The 13745-nt window shown below is 36.5% G+C and overlaps 1 protein-coding gene across 2 annotated transcripts in view; it reads left to right on the forward strand.

Annotated features, from left to right (window-relative positions):
- Positions 1-13745, forward strand: part of CCDC81 (coiled-coil domain containing 81) — a 55608-nt gene that overhangs the window by 16965 nt on the left and 24898 nt on the right. For both annotated transcript variants that reach the window (XM_079105585.1, XM_079105586.1), the window contains exons 4-7: positions 1640-1896; positions 4245-4324; positions 6314-6432; positions 7827-7944. In XM_079105585.1, the coding sequence (XP_078961711.1) occupies positions 1640-1896; positions 4245-4324; positions 6314-6432; positions 7827-7944 (574 nt within the window). The remainder of the gene's footprint in view (positions 1-1639; positions 1897-4244; positions 4325-6313; positions 6433-7826; positions 7945-13745) is intronic.

A 13745-nucleotide genomic window follows, 5' to 3' on the forward strand; every position in this document is an offset into this window, starting at 1 on the left:
TGGTAAAATAAAGTAAAAGCCTGAATGGAGGCAGTGACATCAGGAGGGAAATGAGGGGTTCTATTCCTGAGACATTTCGGATGTAGAACTGACAGTCTGGTTAAGAGAAGTGGATAGCAAGAGGGGGAAAGGTATTTAGGAAGATGGGTTTCTTGGTTGGAGAGCAGATGAATGCTGATGCCATTAACCACCAGAGGAAATGAAAGGAGAAAGGCAGGTGGTGGATAAAACAATGAGTTTGCTTTCGGACATACTAGGTTTTGACTCTTGTAGGAATATTTAGGTAGAGGTGATTCCAGAGCTTAGGGGAAAGGTGAAGAGCAGAGATCAAGATTTGAATAAATTTACCTAGGATAAGATGTAAAGTTAGAAGACACAGATAAGAACAAAATACTATAAAGTAAATATATACATTAACAAACAAAACCCCAAACCCTCAGTATTATAAGGAGTATAAGAGGAGGGAAGCCAGCAAAGGAGATCAAGGAGAAGGAAACTGGAGAAGCAAGATTGATGCCATAGATATAAGAAAAAAGAGTGTGGGCGTCAGGAGTTACAGAGGCATCAGGAGTTACAGAGAGGTCAGGAGAGAGACTTGCAGGTATCCTTGGCTTGTCCCTCACGAGAGACAGTGTCTTCAGGGAGATGAGTGCGCTGGAAGAGTGCAGAGAGGCAATGGGAGTGGGAGGAAGGATCCAGAGGCAGGAAATGCGGCTTATGTTTAAAAACAGAAGTAAATGGAGGGAGGTAGAATATAATTATTGTTAAATTGTGCAGGAGACACAGTGTAGTCACTAGTATAGTGAAGCTTATGTCTTGCAGAGCTTTTAACCCTTGTCACTTGGCAATACTGTGCATTTGAAGGGTCTTGCTTACAGAATGACCATTTAGAGTATTATTATCTTGTTTCTGTCCTGTTCTTCCATCAGTGGGCCTTGTTATTATCTCTCTGACTTTATTGTCTTGATTCTTTTGCTATTTACCCCTTTTCTTAACTGTGGGTCTTGCATAGCTCTGCATCTCTTCCAGTCAAATAGATCCTGTGCTTCCTTTCAAACTAGATATAATCTTATTCCTTTGCAATGTCATTTTTGGGATCATTAGAGAAGAAAATCTTTCTGCAAATCATCCAGTCAGAGATTATCTATCTCCCGGTTACATGTGTAAGACCCAGTTTCATTTGTATGATAACTTCTAGTGAATCTATCTTTTCAAAACAAACTTTGTAGATATTATAATCATTTAAAATTGGCATGATAACTGAAGGAGGTATGCAAATATTGTTGCAGCATGGCCTGAAAGATAAGGGATCTGAAAACTTCAGAAAACTCTCTGATGAAGATGAGAAGTTATTGCTGTCTCCTAGAGAAAAACCAAAAACTTGTTTAGAATGCTGTTTAGAAAGCCAATTATTATTATTTTGAGGATAAAACATTGTACTTTTTGGGAAAATTGTGTTAACCTGTTGTGTTAGTTGTCTTCAGTAATATCACATTAGGTACAAATAAGTGTTTTACATGGACAATTTTATTACTGAGTACTAAGTAGAATCAGATAATTATTTGTGAATATCCATGGTATGTCTTTATTGTAATCTCTGCCTCCTTTTCCCCACCTCAATTGTCTTTTTCTCCTCTAGGTGATATCCCAGTTGTTCCACTTAATTTTGTCATGATATCCCTGGAAGGTCCATTTAACAGGGATACAGTGGAAGGATGTGTTAAGGAGACATTGCTTTTTTTATCACGATCCATTTCTATCAAAAAACATGTGGAGTTTACATTCAAAGGAATTGGGGTCCTCGTGATCAAAGATAGCAGAGTGAAGATGAGATTTTATAAGGACTTCCTTTGTACCATGGATGGAAGTGGAACTTTGATGAAAGCCCTAGCAAATGTAAATTAATGTTTTTCTTCTAAGCACTCTCCCAACAGTAGGTCTGAATCATATAGGTGTCACATCATTAAGAAAAACTTATGTTGATAAGTTTTAAGTGCAAGTTTCTCCAAGTTCATGGACGTGCCTGTTAATAGATTATTAACTCTCTTAGAAAAAGATGAGAAGGGCAAAGAAAGTTTAGACTAAGTTTGAGTCAGTACAAAATAAGGAATATAAACAGCAATAGAAACTCGTAATTCTGGATATTTTATAAGACCTTATCATTTAAAAAGTTCTTCCACATGTATTACTTCATTTGTCTCAAAACATTTTAAAAGCAGCATTATAGCATGATCATCCTGATTTACAAGTAAGAAAAGTGGAAGACAGAGGTTATGTGGGAAATCTGAGGTCAGGGTGCTAGTGGTGCTGGCTCTGGGATTTTAGCTCAAGACTTCCTCATCACCTAGTTTTTGCTACATATACTCTTATTTTAATGTCTATAACAAGATCTAATTCAAGTCATAGGAATGTGTCTTTCACTTTTAATTTGCCATACATAGAAGAAATTTTGCAACTGGCATCATCATTGTTAACAATTAAGTATCTGGCATGGCCTTCATGCTAAGTTGAACATAGCAGTAAAAGTTTAAAGTCGATCAACAGAATCGAATGCTTAATGTGTCTTATGTACTTCCTTAGGAACTAACAAAGTTGACATGATGAATTGAATTACCACAGAATCCCATAGAGCAAAAGCCTGATTTTTAAATGAAAGTCTATGAAAATGTCTGAGTTTACTCATTTCTCCTTTCATGGAGCTCTGGTTTGGAAATTTGGGAGATGGGAATGTGCAAAACGAGTCTTTTGGTGTTTTCTGCACTACTTTGGTTTCATACAGGATTGCTAAGAGGAATGCCAGCCTGGGTGTAGCAAGAAGAAGCACACACACGAAAAAAACCCTGTCATTTCCACAAAAACATGAGGCAAGATTTACAAATCTATAAGCAAGACCAGAGTGGCTAGCTCATCTCTAACCTTGAAGGATTCTCCTGAACTTTAGAACTTCACTGTATGTTTATAAGAGAGAAGATAAATTTTTACTTGGCTTGAATTCCAAAGCATGACTTTTTTTTTTTTTTAAGTTGGCAACAAACCTTTTATTTTATTTATTTATATATGGTGCTGAGAATCAAACCCAGTGCCTCACATGTGCTAGGCAAGCGGTCTACCACTGAGCCACAACCCCAGCCCCTGAAGCATAACTTTTAAGGAACATTTTCTGAAAGAACTAGTCCTGAGAAGTTATTCTTTGAAAAAAGGGTTTGGAGGCCAAAGCAGACTGAGAACTGCTGATTTTATCAGTCATGCTCATGGGCATAGAGCGGCGAGGCCCAGAGCTTGTAAGCATGTTAAAGGAGCTGAGAAGTCTGTCTGTAAAGCAGCCAGTTTGACTGAAGTCATGTAATCAGGGAACTTATAAGTTGTTCATTAATTCTATGAACACTGACTATTTTATTTCCAAATATCCTGTAACTTAAACCTGAGTACTATCCTAGAATAGTCCTCTTGGGAGCTTTTGTACTTATTTCAGTGATGCTACTTTTTTGATTATTTTTAAAACCTCTTTATGGGAATTCCCTTTGAAGTCTTTTACAGGCTGTAGCATTCATTCAAAAATGATAATTTTTGGAGCTAGGGATGCGGTGCAGTAGTAGAGCACTTGCCTGGCATTTGTGATGCCCTAGGTTTGATCCCCAGGACTGAAAAAAAACAAAAACAAAACAAAAAAAACCCCAAAACTGATGATGAAATAATGTGGTTATAATTACAATTGCTGTTTGTTGGGTGCTTGTTGTACACTCATGTAGAGTTCCTCATGAAAGTCCTATGAATTAGACCCTATTATTATCCCCACAAACCTAGTGTCCAAGGTCACATAGCAGTTAGCCCAGAGATTTGAACATGAGCCCACTTGACTATAAACTCTTTTCTAAACTGTCTAATTTTAGAGTTGTTTGGGTCAGGGGTGGAATTAGTCAGCTAGCTCAAAATTTCCTCCATAGATTCAGGAAGTCGACTTTCCCTTCAAAGATATCTAAAAGAAACTGTCAGTTGTCAAAGCAATTTCCAAAGAGGAGATGGTTTGAGAAAAGGCAGCATCAGTGGAATTGCTGTGCAAATAACCAGGGTAACTTCTTTGAAAATGAAATTATTCCTCACTAGATTTTTGAGCTTTGGACTCCAAAACAGTAAACAAAACAACCATAGAGTATCATGGTAGCCTCATCTTGGAGATAGCCTGTAGTTTCTGATTTGCCTGTCCTGGGTCAGAGTCCAGGTATAAGCTTCCCTCTGTTTTCCAGAGACCTGACACTGTGGACTCAGTGTTGTCGAGCAGAGAGGCCTTGAAGAGGCGGCCTGGCAGTGTCCTTGCGTTTCCAAGGTAAGTACTTTGCTTTGTGGGTTTCTCTAGGCACCAACTCTCTTTGCTCTTCTGTTGCTCTGATTGGGCAGTGTTTCTCAACCTATGTAGCTCATGCTTCTTTTAATGCACATATATATGTATACATTATAGAATGACATATACAATTATTATTTTTGAATGAATGCTGTAGCCTACAAAAGGTTTTGAAGGGAATTGCCATAAAGAGGTTTTAAAAAAATAAAGAAGTAGCATACTGAAATATAAGTACAATGAATTCCCAAGAGGATCAGTAAAGAAGTGTTTCTTGCATATACTTTAGTAGTTAATAGTAGGCCTTTAAAATATTTCTTTTATAAACTACTCTCAAATCCCTGGAAATTCTGACCCCACCAACCTTAGTCCCTACTGGGTTTCCCTCTTACCTGCTGGGTTTCCCTCTATTCCCCTACTTCCTCTGCCTTTGCTTTTCTCTTCCCTCAGTATAGCCCATCTCCTCTCTGAGCTCTTGTCCTTACTACTAAACAGGTTGAAAAGATATGGTAGAAAAGGGAACAGCTTTGGGCTGGGGATATAGCTCAGTTGGTAGAGAGCTTGCCTTACAAGCATAAGGCCCTGGGTTCAATCCCCAGCACTGAAAAAAAAAAAAAAAAAAAAAGGGAACAGCTTTACCCAAGGAGTATGGTGGGTATTTTCAAAGTCTACTGCCGACAGTGTTTATAATAGTGATGATGGTAAGAATAATGATAGTAATAATAGTAGTTATATAGAGCACCTACTGGATGCCAGTTACCATTAAGCACTTTCTCAATATTATTGTATTTACTCTTCACTGCAACTATTATAATTTCCTCCACTTTATAGAGATACAGAATTGATTTTAGTTAAAAATTCTTTAAACAGCTGAAGCAACATGGTACACTATTCAGAACACTAGAATGGGAGTCAGGAGGCTTCAGTTTTATTTCCAGTGTGGCTATCACCCATTCATTGTGTGCTCTTAATTATCTTCTTAATCTTAATTGCTATGACATTAACTACTGTGCATTTCAGGTGAAAAATAACAGCCAGCTTTCCAGAGTTAGTGTTTTCTCATATGTTTTTAGTCCGTGATATCCTCTTGATTTGTTGGTTTGGAACAACCCCCTCCTGGAAGAGCCATGTGACACATACCTCTTAAGAACTAAGATGATGGCCAGAATAAGCCTTTAGTCAGTCCAACCTCCTCATCCTGTAGGTGAAATAGCCACACAACTAATGAAGGGGCATGCTAGAAATAAAAATGGAAAGAAGTCCATAAATTCAAAATCATTTTAGTTTGATTGATTTGGAAGGCAAATCTGGCTTTGCCATATTTTGGCTTAAGCACTCCAGGAGGGAAATAATTGCACTGGGTGAAAAAACAGAGATGGAGGCGCTTGTCAATTTGAGAGTCTAGAAGTGGACATGAGGACTCAAAATGCTGTGTTGGTATTTACATATGTGAAGGTTGGCCCCCAGATTTACTTAAGTACCACCATAGCCCCAATTCTAGCCCAGTGCTCCATACTTGAGACCAAAGCACCTATGACTACACACAAACTGAACACCACCTTCCCTTCCAGTGGGCCTTTTTAGGTCCTTCGCTTAGGGCATGCTGTCCACCTGCTGTGATTTCTTGCCTTCAAGTTATCCAACAACCACCTTTCACTGTATCACCCTTATAATATCTAGTTACAGAACCAAAAAGGACATAGACAAATTCGAACTGAAACCCAAACCAAAAACTTAACCTGAGGCCTTCAACGAAATTTCTTTATACACAAGCTGCTTTCGAGTCCACAGTATAGTGGGGCCAGGTCTTGGTTGGCTGTCAGAATTAGCCTCAGAGAGAGTGGGTCCATGATATGTATTCAGCAAATCAAAACACTCCGTTGAAGGAGGAAGAGGGCTCTTTTCAGAATCAGCAAGCTGGCTGTGGTTGAGAGTCCAGGTCCAGTGCAGTGGACAAACATCTTGACTTGTTCCTAGGATTGAACTGAAAGAGACAGAGAACAAACCACCTATGGAGACCATTGCAGAAGAAGGTAGAGAAAATAGACAAAGGAAGAACAAGTTGAAAGACCAGTCAGACAAAGGAGGCGTCAGAGGTAGGTCAGTGGTTTCTGGGTATAATCTGTCACTCTTTACTGCTCATGTGCCCAGCCATATTGCTTAGCAACTCACATGCCCAAAGTAAATCAGTATATCCATGAATAATCACTGTGTTCTTCTCTCTAACAAACTTCTATTCCTGGAATCCTGTATTTCAACTTAACCACTTTATGTGTCTTAGATTCCATGACTCTCAGGCTCCTAGACTGTCATCTCTACATCTCTGTAGGCATAAAAACTCAGATGGCTGCAGGGCCCAGGTAGGTAACAAATGCATGAACTGGGCTCTATAGAAGAAGACAGGGCAACACATTAGCTTAAATAACACTTTTTATAGAAAAAAAAAGAGTGGCAGTTTTACCTCTTTAATGTCAGAAGAAGGTAGTTGGATTTTTCTATCTGTGCATGCATTTAATCTGTTGTAATAAGTTGTTTTGGTTGAAGCATTTGAAGACAATCTGAGAACTTGAAGACATTTTGAAAGGACCCTAGAACCCATGCCCTGAGAACTGTTCCTCTAATAAATTGTTGCTTTGTAAAAATGTGGTACAAGTGCTATCAAATCTGATTTTTTCAAGAAAAACAAACATCCTGACTTTGATATGAAATTGCTGAATATTGACAACTAATTGCTATTGAAGCAAAAAAGTCTGATTGGGTCCAACAAAACATATCAATGGGTAAACATTGGCTTGTGGATGTCAGTTTTCAACGTGTGGCTTACTATTTACATGATTCTGTTTTCCTACTACTCCCCTCTGTTCCCTACACAGATTTCTTTGGGCAGAGTTGCCTGTGTATGTTCTCCTAGTATGCCTTGTCGTTCCCTGGATGTATCCTCCTCTTCACTCTTTTTCTTCAACCTGGGATGCCCTTCCTTTTCTTGAGCTCATTTTAGTCCCTCTCAACTTTTAGCACCCTTTTCACAGTGACATCTCACTTCCTATATAAAAACATCTCTTATCACGGATTCTGAAGTGGCTTCTCTCTTCTCTGAACATATCAGAACCTTAAACATTGCACTGTTTGTTTGGGATTTAGACATCTGGTATCCTTGTCCTAAGTTGCTATTTACACAATGATGTAGAGTGCACAGCGCTATCACTATGTAATAAAGCCTCTGCAAGAAGGAGCTCTCACTTTCTTTTTATCTTACTTTTCTCTAAAGCTGTTAGCTATTGAGATATTTAAGAGCAAAGACTCACCTCTTTGTATTCTCTAAATGCCTAGCAGTACTTTTTGCATATATGCAGTAAAAGCATTTTTAAAAAATACCACAACAGGGCAAGGGACAATCATTTAAAAATAAGAGAGTAGATGTCTTATGTGAAAATTTATCTTGGTAAAAAGTTAAAAGAAAACTCACTTCCATTTGTTTTTTATTCTACAGAAACCTCGGCACCCAAGAAAACTCTGGATAGACAAATTACCTTCCCGACTAAATCGACAAGCTTGCCAGACCAGTTTGAGCACAGTGGGAATGGTGGGAAGAATGTAATCCCTAAAAGGTAATGCATTGACATTTTTGTTTGTTTTTGGTACTGGGAATGGAAACCAGGGGCACTTAACCACTGAGCCACATCCCCAGGCCTCCCCCACCTTCCTTAAAATTTTTGAGATAGTAAGTTGCTTACGGCCTTGCTAATTTGCTGAGCCTGGCTTTGAACTTGCAATCCTCCTGCCTCTGCCTGCTGGGATTACAGGCATGTGACTCTACACCTAGCAACATTCTTTTTCTGTTGCATTTAAGGAGACATAAGGTCTTTCCTTCCTTCCTTCCTTCCTTCCTTCCTTCCTTCCTTCCTTCCTTCCTTCCTTCCTTCCTTCCTTCCTTCTTTCCTTCCTTCTTTCTTTCCTTCCTTTCTTTTCTTTCACTGAGGATCCAACCCAGTGCTCATACATGCAAGGCAGGCGCTCTACCACTGAGTCACAACCCCAGCCCCTTGAGGTGTTTCTTGATGCAGGGAATTTTAATAACTGCTCATTTATTCCTTTATCCACTATTAATGAGAACATTCTGTATGTTAGGTGATGAGGATAATAGAGATGGTCAAGGGTCACAATCTAGTGGGAAAGCCAGACATACCTGGAGTAATAGATTATGGTTCAGTGGGGAAAATGCTGTGTCAGAGGCAGGAACGAAGCAACATAGAGGAGGGGACATCTGGCTTTCCTCATGGATGAAGGGAGCTACTTCCCAGCTCTACAATAAACTTCCCTTGCTGCTTTCTGAATGCTTAGATACTCTGATGTGACAGTTTCTTATTTACATCAAATGTAAAGTAAGTTTGCTAAAGACCTTTAGTTCTCAATACCCATTATTGGAATGAATGAATATATTACAATTCATCATGGCTTTGTCTTCTTCCTGTGGTGTTATGAGAAAAGATGTCTATTTTATCCTTTTCAAGTAGAATCAGATCAGTCAAGCACCTATGTACCTTGCATTGTTATCACTTTTCATTAATTAATGCTACAATTTATCAGCTATCATGAATGCAATTTTTATGTAAGTCGTGGGTTCCTAAAGTTGCAATCAAAATGCTATGCATTTAAAAAAATAATTTCAGTGTTATGAAAAGTAATTGAGAATTAAATGTCTAGTACTTTGAAATTAGTTCAATCCAACATAGAGCACCACTGTGTGCTAGGTACTATTCTAGGCACTGAAGGTTCATTCCAAAAGACATACGAACCCACTTTCATAAAACTTATAGTTTTGTAGGAAGACTGACATGTGATGAAGACTACAAAAGTAAGTTTGGAGTAATTAATTATTAGGAGTTGTTAGTCAAAGTTTCCTGTAGAAGTTAACCAAAAAATATTTTGTGATAATTACTAAAATAATGTATGTTTATCACAGAAATTTTGAGATGAGAAAAGCAAGATTTATACATACACACACACATACACACACACAGATCATTTATAACCCCACTACAATGAGGAAACTTTTTGTTAACATTTTAGTGTATATCCTTCATTTCAATGCATATGCAATATATATACATGTATATATATGCATATATGTATGTATATATAGAGTTCAGGACATGTATATATTTCCACTTGAAATAAAATTGAGATCATATTATATGAAACTTTGTTATACTTAGCAGTAAGTGGTAAAGACTTCTTAATGGCTTTATATATTTCAAACCATTAACAAATGATTGTTAATGTTTTCAAGCCCTTTCCCCACTTACCTAAGCCAAATCTGAGGTTATCTTTAACTCTTTCTTAAATCCCCTTCATTAAGCACCAACTCCTTCTGATTCTACCTCCTAAACAGTCAAATCTTTCCAACCCAGTGCTACTATTCAAAATGGTGACTACTATAGGAAGTGCAAATTTGGCTAGTGGTATGAAGGACACAGTCGTGGTTACTGAGTTTATGAAATTTTCACTCCAATTTAGAAGATTTAAAAAATACATATACCAATGAATCCTCATATTGCCTCCTCCTGCCAATTGCATTTGAGTGGTTATTAAAATCAAAGCATGATCGACAGTCAGAGCCCCGCTCTCCAATTTTGATGCTTAAGAGAGAAAGTTATTTAAAAACAAAGGGTTCTGCTTCAAGCACTATGGTAATCTAAATTTCCCAAAACAGGTGCAACTAGGACCAACATATAGCCCACCAAATAAGGATAAAATTTGCGCAACTTCATGTTTTTGGAAATAAAGTTGTATGGGAGTATAGTCATGCTCATTTCTTTGCATATCGTTTTTGACTGCTCATTGTGCCAGGAACCACATAGTCCTGAAAGCCTAAGATGTTTCCTTATTGGCCCTTTTGCAGAAAAGGTGCCAACTTCTGCTCTACAGGATCCCATTCTCAATCCAAAATCCTATAGTTTGTCAGATTAAGTTGGACCAAACATGAAGTCACCTTCCCCAAAATTACAAGGACCAGGTAGAAAACGAACCTTGTGATGAGTCAGAAATAGAACATGGAAGAAGTGATCATGCAAAGATCTTGAAAATTATGGAATGAGTAGCATAAAATAAGGTGTTATAATGTTTAAAGAATAGAATGGAAAGCATGAGCAAGGAATAAGAAATTGTTTAAAAAAATGGTCAATCAGAGCGTTTGAACTTGGAGATAGTGAGGGATTGTAGACCCATGCTCTACTTAAATGCATTGCTTATTTAGAAGAGATTTATTTATTTATTTATTTATTTTAAATTTCCAAATGAATAGAGGTCCATTTATTTATTTACTTTTGCTACCTTTTTGTCTTATGCTTTGGTTCATTAATGGCAGGAGGACCGCAAGTTTGAGGTCAGCCTGGGAAATTAGCAAGACCCTGTCTTAAAATAAAAAACAAAAAGGGTTGGGGATGTGGTTCAGTGGAAGAGTACCCCTGGATTCAATCCCCAGTGCCAAACACACACACACACACACACACACACACACACACACACACACACACACACGTTATTTGGAACATTGTAATTTGTCAAGTTTTCCCTCGCGGCTTCTTTGACTACTTGTGATCATTCCATGTATTCTTGAAGAGACTGCACTATTCTTTGGATGCAGATTTCATATATTTAGATACAGGTTAAACTTTTTTAAACAAGTTGTTAAAAATTGTTCACTATGATGGTGTTTTTTCACTAATTATATTGGTTTTTGCTTTGAAAGAAATACACTAAATTCTGCTTATGACTAAGACTGTTATATTTTTTGTTATCATTATAATATTTTTCTTCTTTGTCTCTTCTAACACCCTTTTTATGCCATTCCTTTTCATCTTCGTGTATGTGTGTTTTACTGTTTTATGTGTTTCTCTTATAAACAATATAAATTCGGATTTTTAAAACTCAATACGGACTTGAATTTTCAGTTCTATACTGATATACTTGGACCCATTGTCATCATCTTATTCTGTTTTTTATTTACCACACATCTAACTTTATTATTCTTCTTTTCCTATTTTCTGTTGGACTGATTACATTTCCTTAGCATGCTTTGAATTTTCTCCAAACTCCACCCTTCCAAACCTATATTTTTCTTGTCTAGAACTTTTATACCAATTCGCTTTCAAATATGTATCTTTAAAAACTATTTTATGGCCAATGTGCATTTAGAAATGCCACACGTTTTATCAATTTCTTTGCTTACCGTTGTTTATCCCTGCCCTTTCCCCAGGGTTCACATTTCTTCTTATTAAGGTGTATCCTGTAATGGCTCTTTTGGCAAGGGTCTCTGTCTTTTTAATACACTTAGTCTTCATATTGCTTAAAAAAGTTCTTGGTGTGTTGTCACTCTTGAATGCGGTTTGGTAGTTATTTTCCCTCTGCACTTTAATGATATAGCTCCATTTTCCTCTGGCAGTTGTCCTAATGAGAAGTCTACGTCAGTCTGGTTGTCATTCTCTGTTGTAGCTCTTTGGAATCTTCTTTAATGATGATCTGCATTTTTACTCTTTGTAGGAGTCACAACTTTCTGGAAAATTCTTAGCCATTATCTTCTAGTAGAGCGTTCATCACCATTTCCTTTCTTTTCTAACTCAGCACTCCTATTAAATGTATATTTGAGCTTCTAAGTCTGTTCTTAATTTCTCAATTTATTCAAAAAATATTTTCTTTGATCTCTGTACTGTTTTTTAGGTGATATTCTCAGTTGTATTTTCAAATGAAGTGATATAGAATTAGTCTACTTATTCCCTTTATTAAGTTAAAAATATTTTTTATACATCATATATTTAACACCTTAATAATTATTATAAATAATTTATGTTAATTTTATACATATAATTATTTTTATACATATATTTTACATATTCAAATGTATAAGTATAATAAATGTATAATATATTATTTTATATATATCATGTTTTATTACTACATATTGTGTATTATTTTGAAATATTGTTTTTTTGTTAGTGTAAGTGCATAATATGGCTTTTACAAGTCATTACTATTCCAATTACATTTTGTACAGAGAGAATAAAAAAATTACTGTAATGTTTCTTTGACAATGTTGGAAAATGCTTACATATATATTACTTGAAACAAAAATATACTCTACTTCAAATAATATATACACATATCTTCAATTTAATTTGGATATTTACAAAGTGTTTATTACATGCAACTTTTGGAAAGATACAAAATTTCATAAGATTTAGACCTCTAGAATTTACAGATGTGGTAAGAGGAAAGAATAAAAAAAGAATTTATATAAAATATTTCCTTTAAATACTTTCTGCCATTGTATATAACTAATTAGAACAAATAAAAAAATTTAACTTAAAAATATTACCTTTACATCACCGAATATTTTACTTTAGTGAAATTAATATAAAATAGAATGTTTTCTCTATTTTTAAATTTGTTCTAATTAATTATACATGACAGTAGAATGCATTTTGACACATCATACAAAAATGGAGGATAACTTCTCATTCTTCTGGTTGTACATGATGTAGGATCACACCAGATGTGTAGTCATATATGCACATAGGGTATTAATGTTCAATTCATTCTACTGTTCTTTCTATCCCCATACCTCCTCCCCTCCTTTACTCCCCTCTGCCTAATCCAAAGTACCTCTATTCTTACCTAGCCTCCACCCCCTATTGTGAATTAGCATTCGCATATCAGAGAAAACATTCTGCCTTTGGTTTTTTGGGATTGGCTTATTTCCGTTAGCATGATATTCTCCAGCTCCATCCATTTACCAGCAAATGCCATAATTTCATTCTTCTTTAAAGCCGAGTAACATTACATTGTGTAAATAAACCACATTTTCTTTATCCATTCATCTGTTGAAGGACATGTAGGTTGGTTCCATAGCTTATCTATTGTGAATTGAGCTGCTATAAACATTGATGTGGCTGAGTCACTATAGTATGCTGATTTTAAGTCCTTTGGGCATAAACCAAGGAGTGGGATAGCTGGGCCAAATGGTGGCTCCATTCCAAGTTTTCTAAGGAACTTCCATACTGCTTTCCAGAGTGGTGTGCCAATTTGTAATCCCACTAGAATGTATGAGCGTACCTTTTCCCCCACCTCGCCAACACCTGTTGTTACTTGTATTCTTTTTTTTTTTTTAATTGGAACTATTTTTCTTATTGAGGTTTTTTTCAGGTCCAGAATTTCTTCTAAATCTACAATGAAACAACCACAGGATTGGGAACATTGTTTTTGAGATAGCCCATTAAACTGATGACAAAGTTCAATTACAACTGTGGAAATTTACCTGAGTCCCAGCCTTTTCAATTTAACATTACACCTACCACCTAGAAAAATAAATCCAAGTATCCATCTGGGTTGAAGGAAAAGAGGTACTTACGAC

This window comes from Sciurus vulgaris (assembly GCF_902686455.1).
Source record: "Sciurus vulgaris genome assembly, chromosome: 11".
Classification (NCBI taxonomy): Eukaryota; Metazoa; Chordata; class Mammalia; order Rodentia; family Sciuridae; genus Sciurus; species Sciurus vulgaris.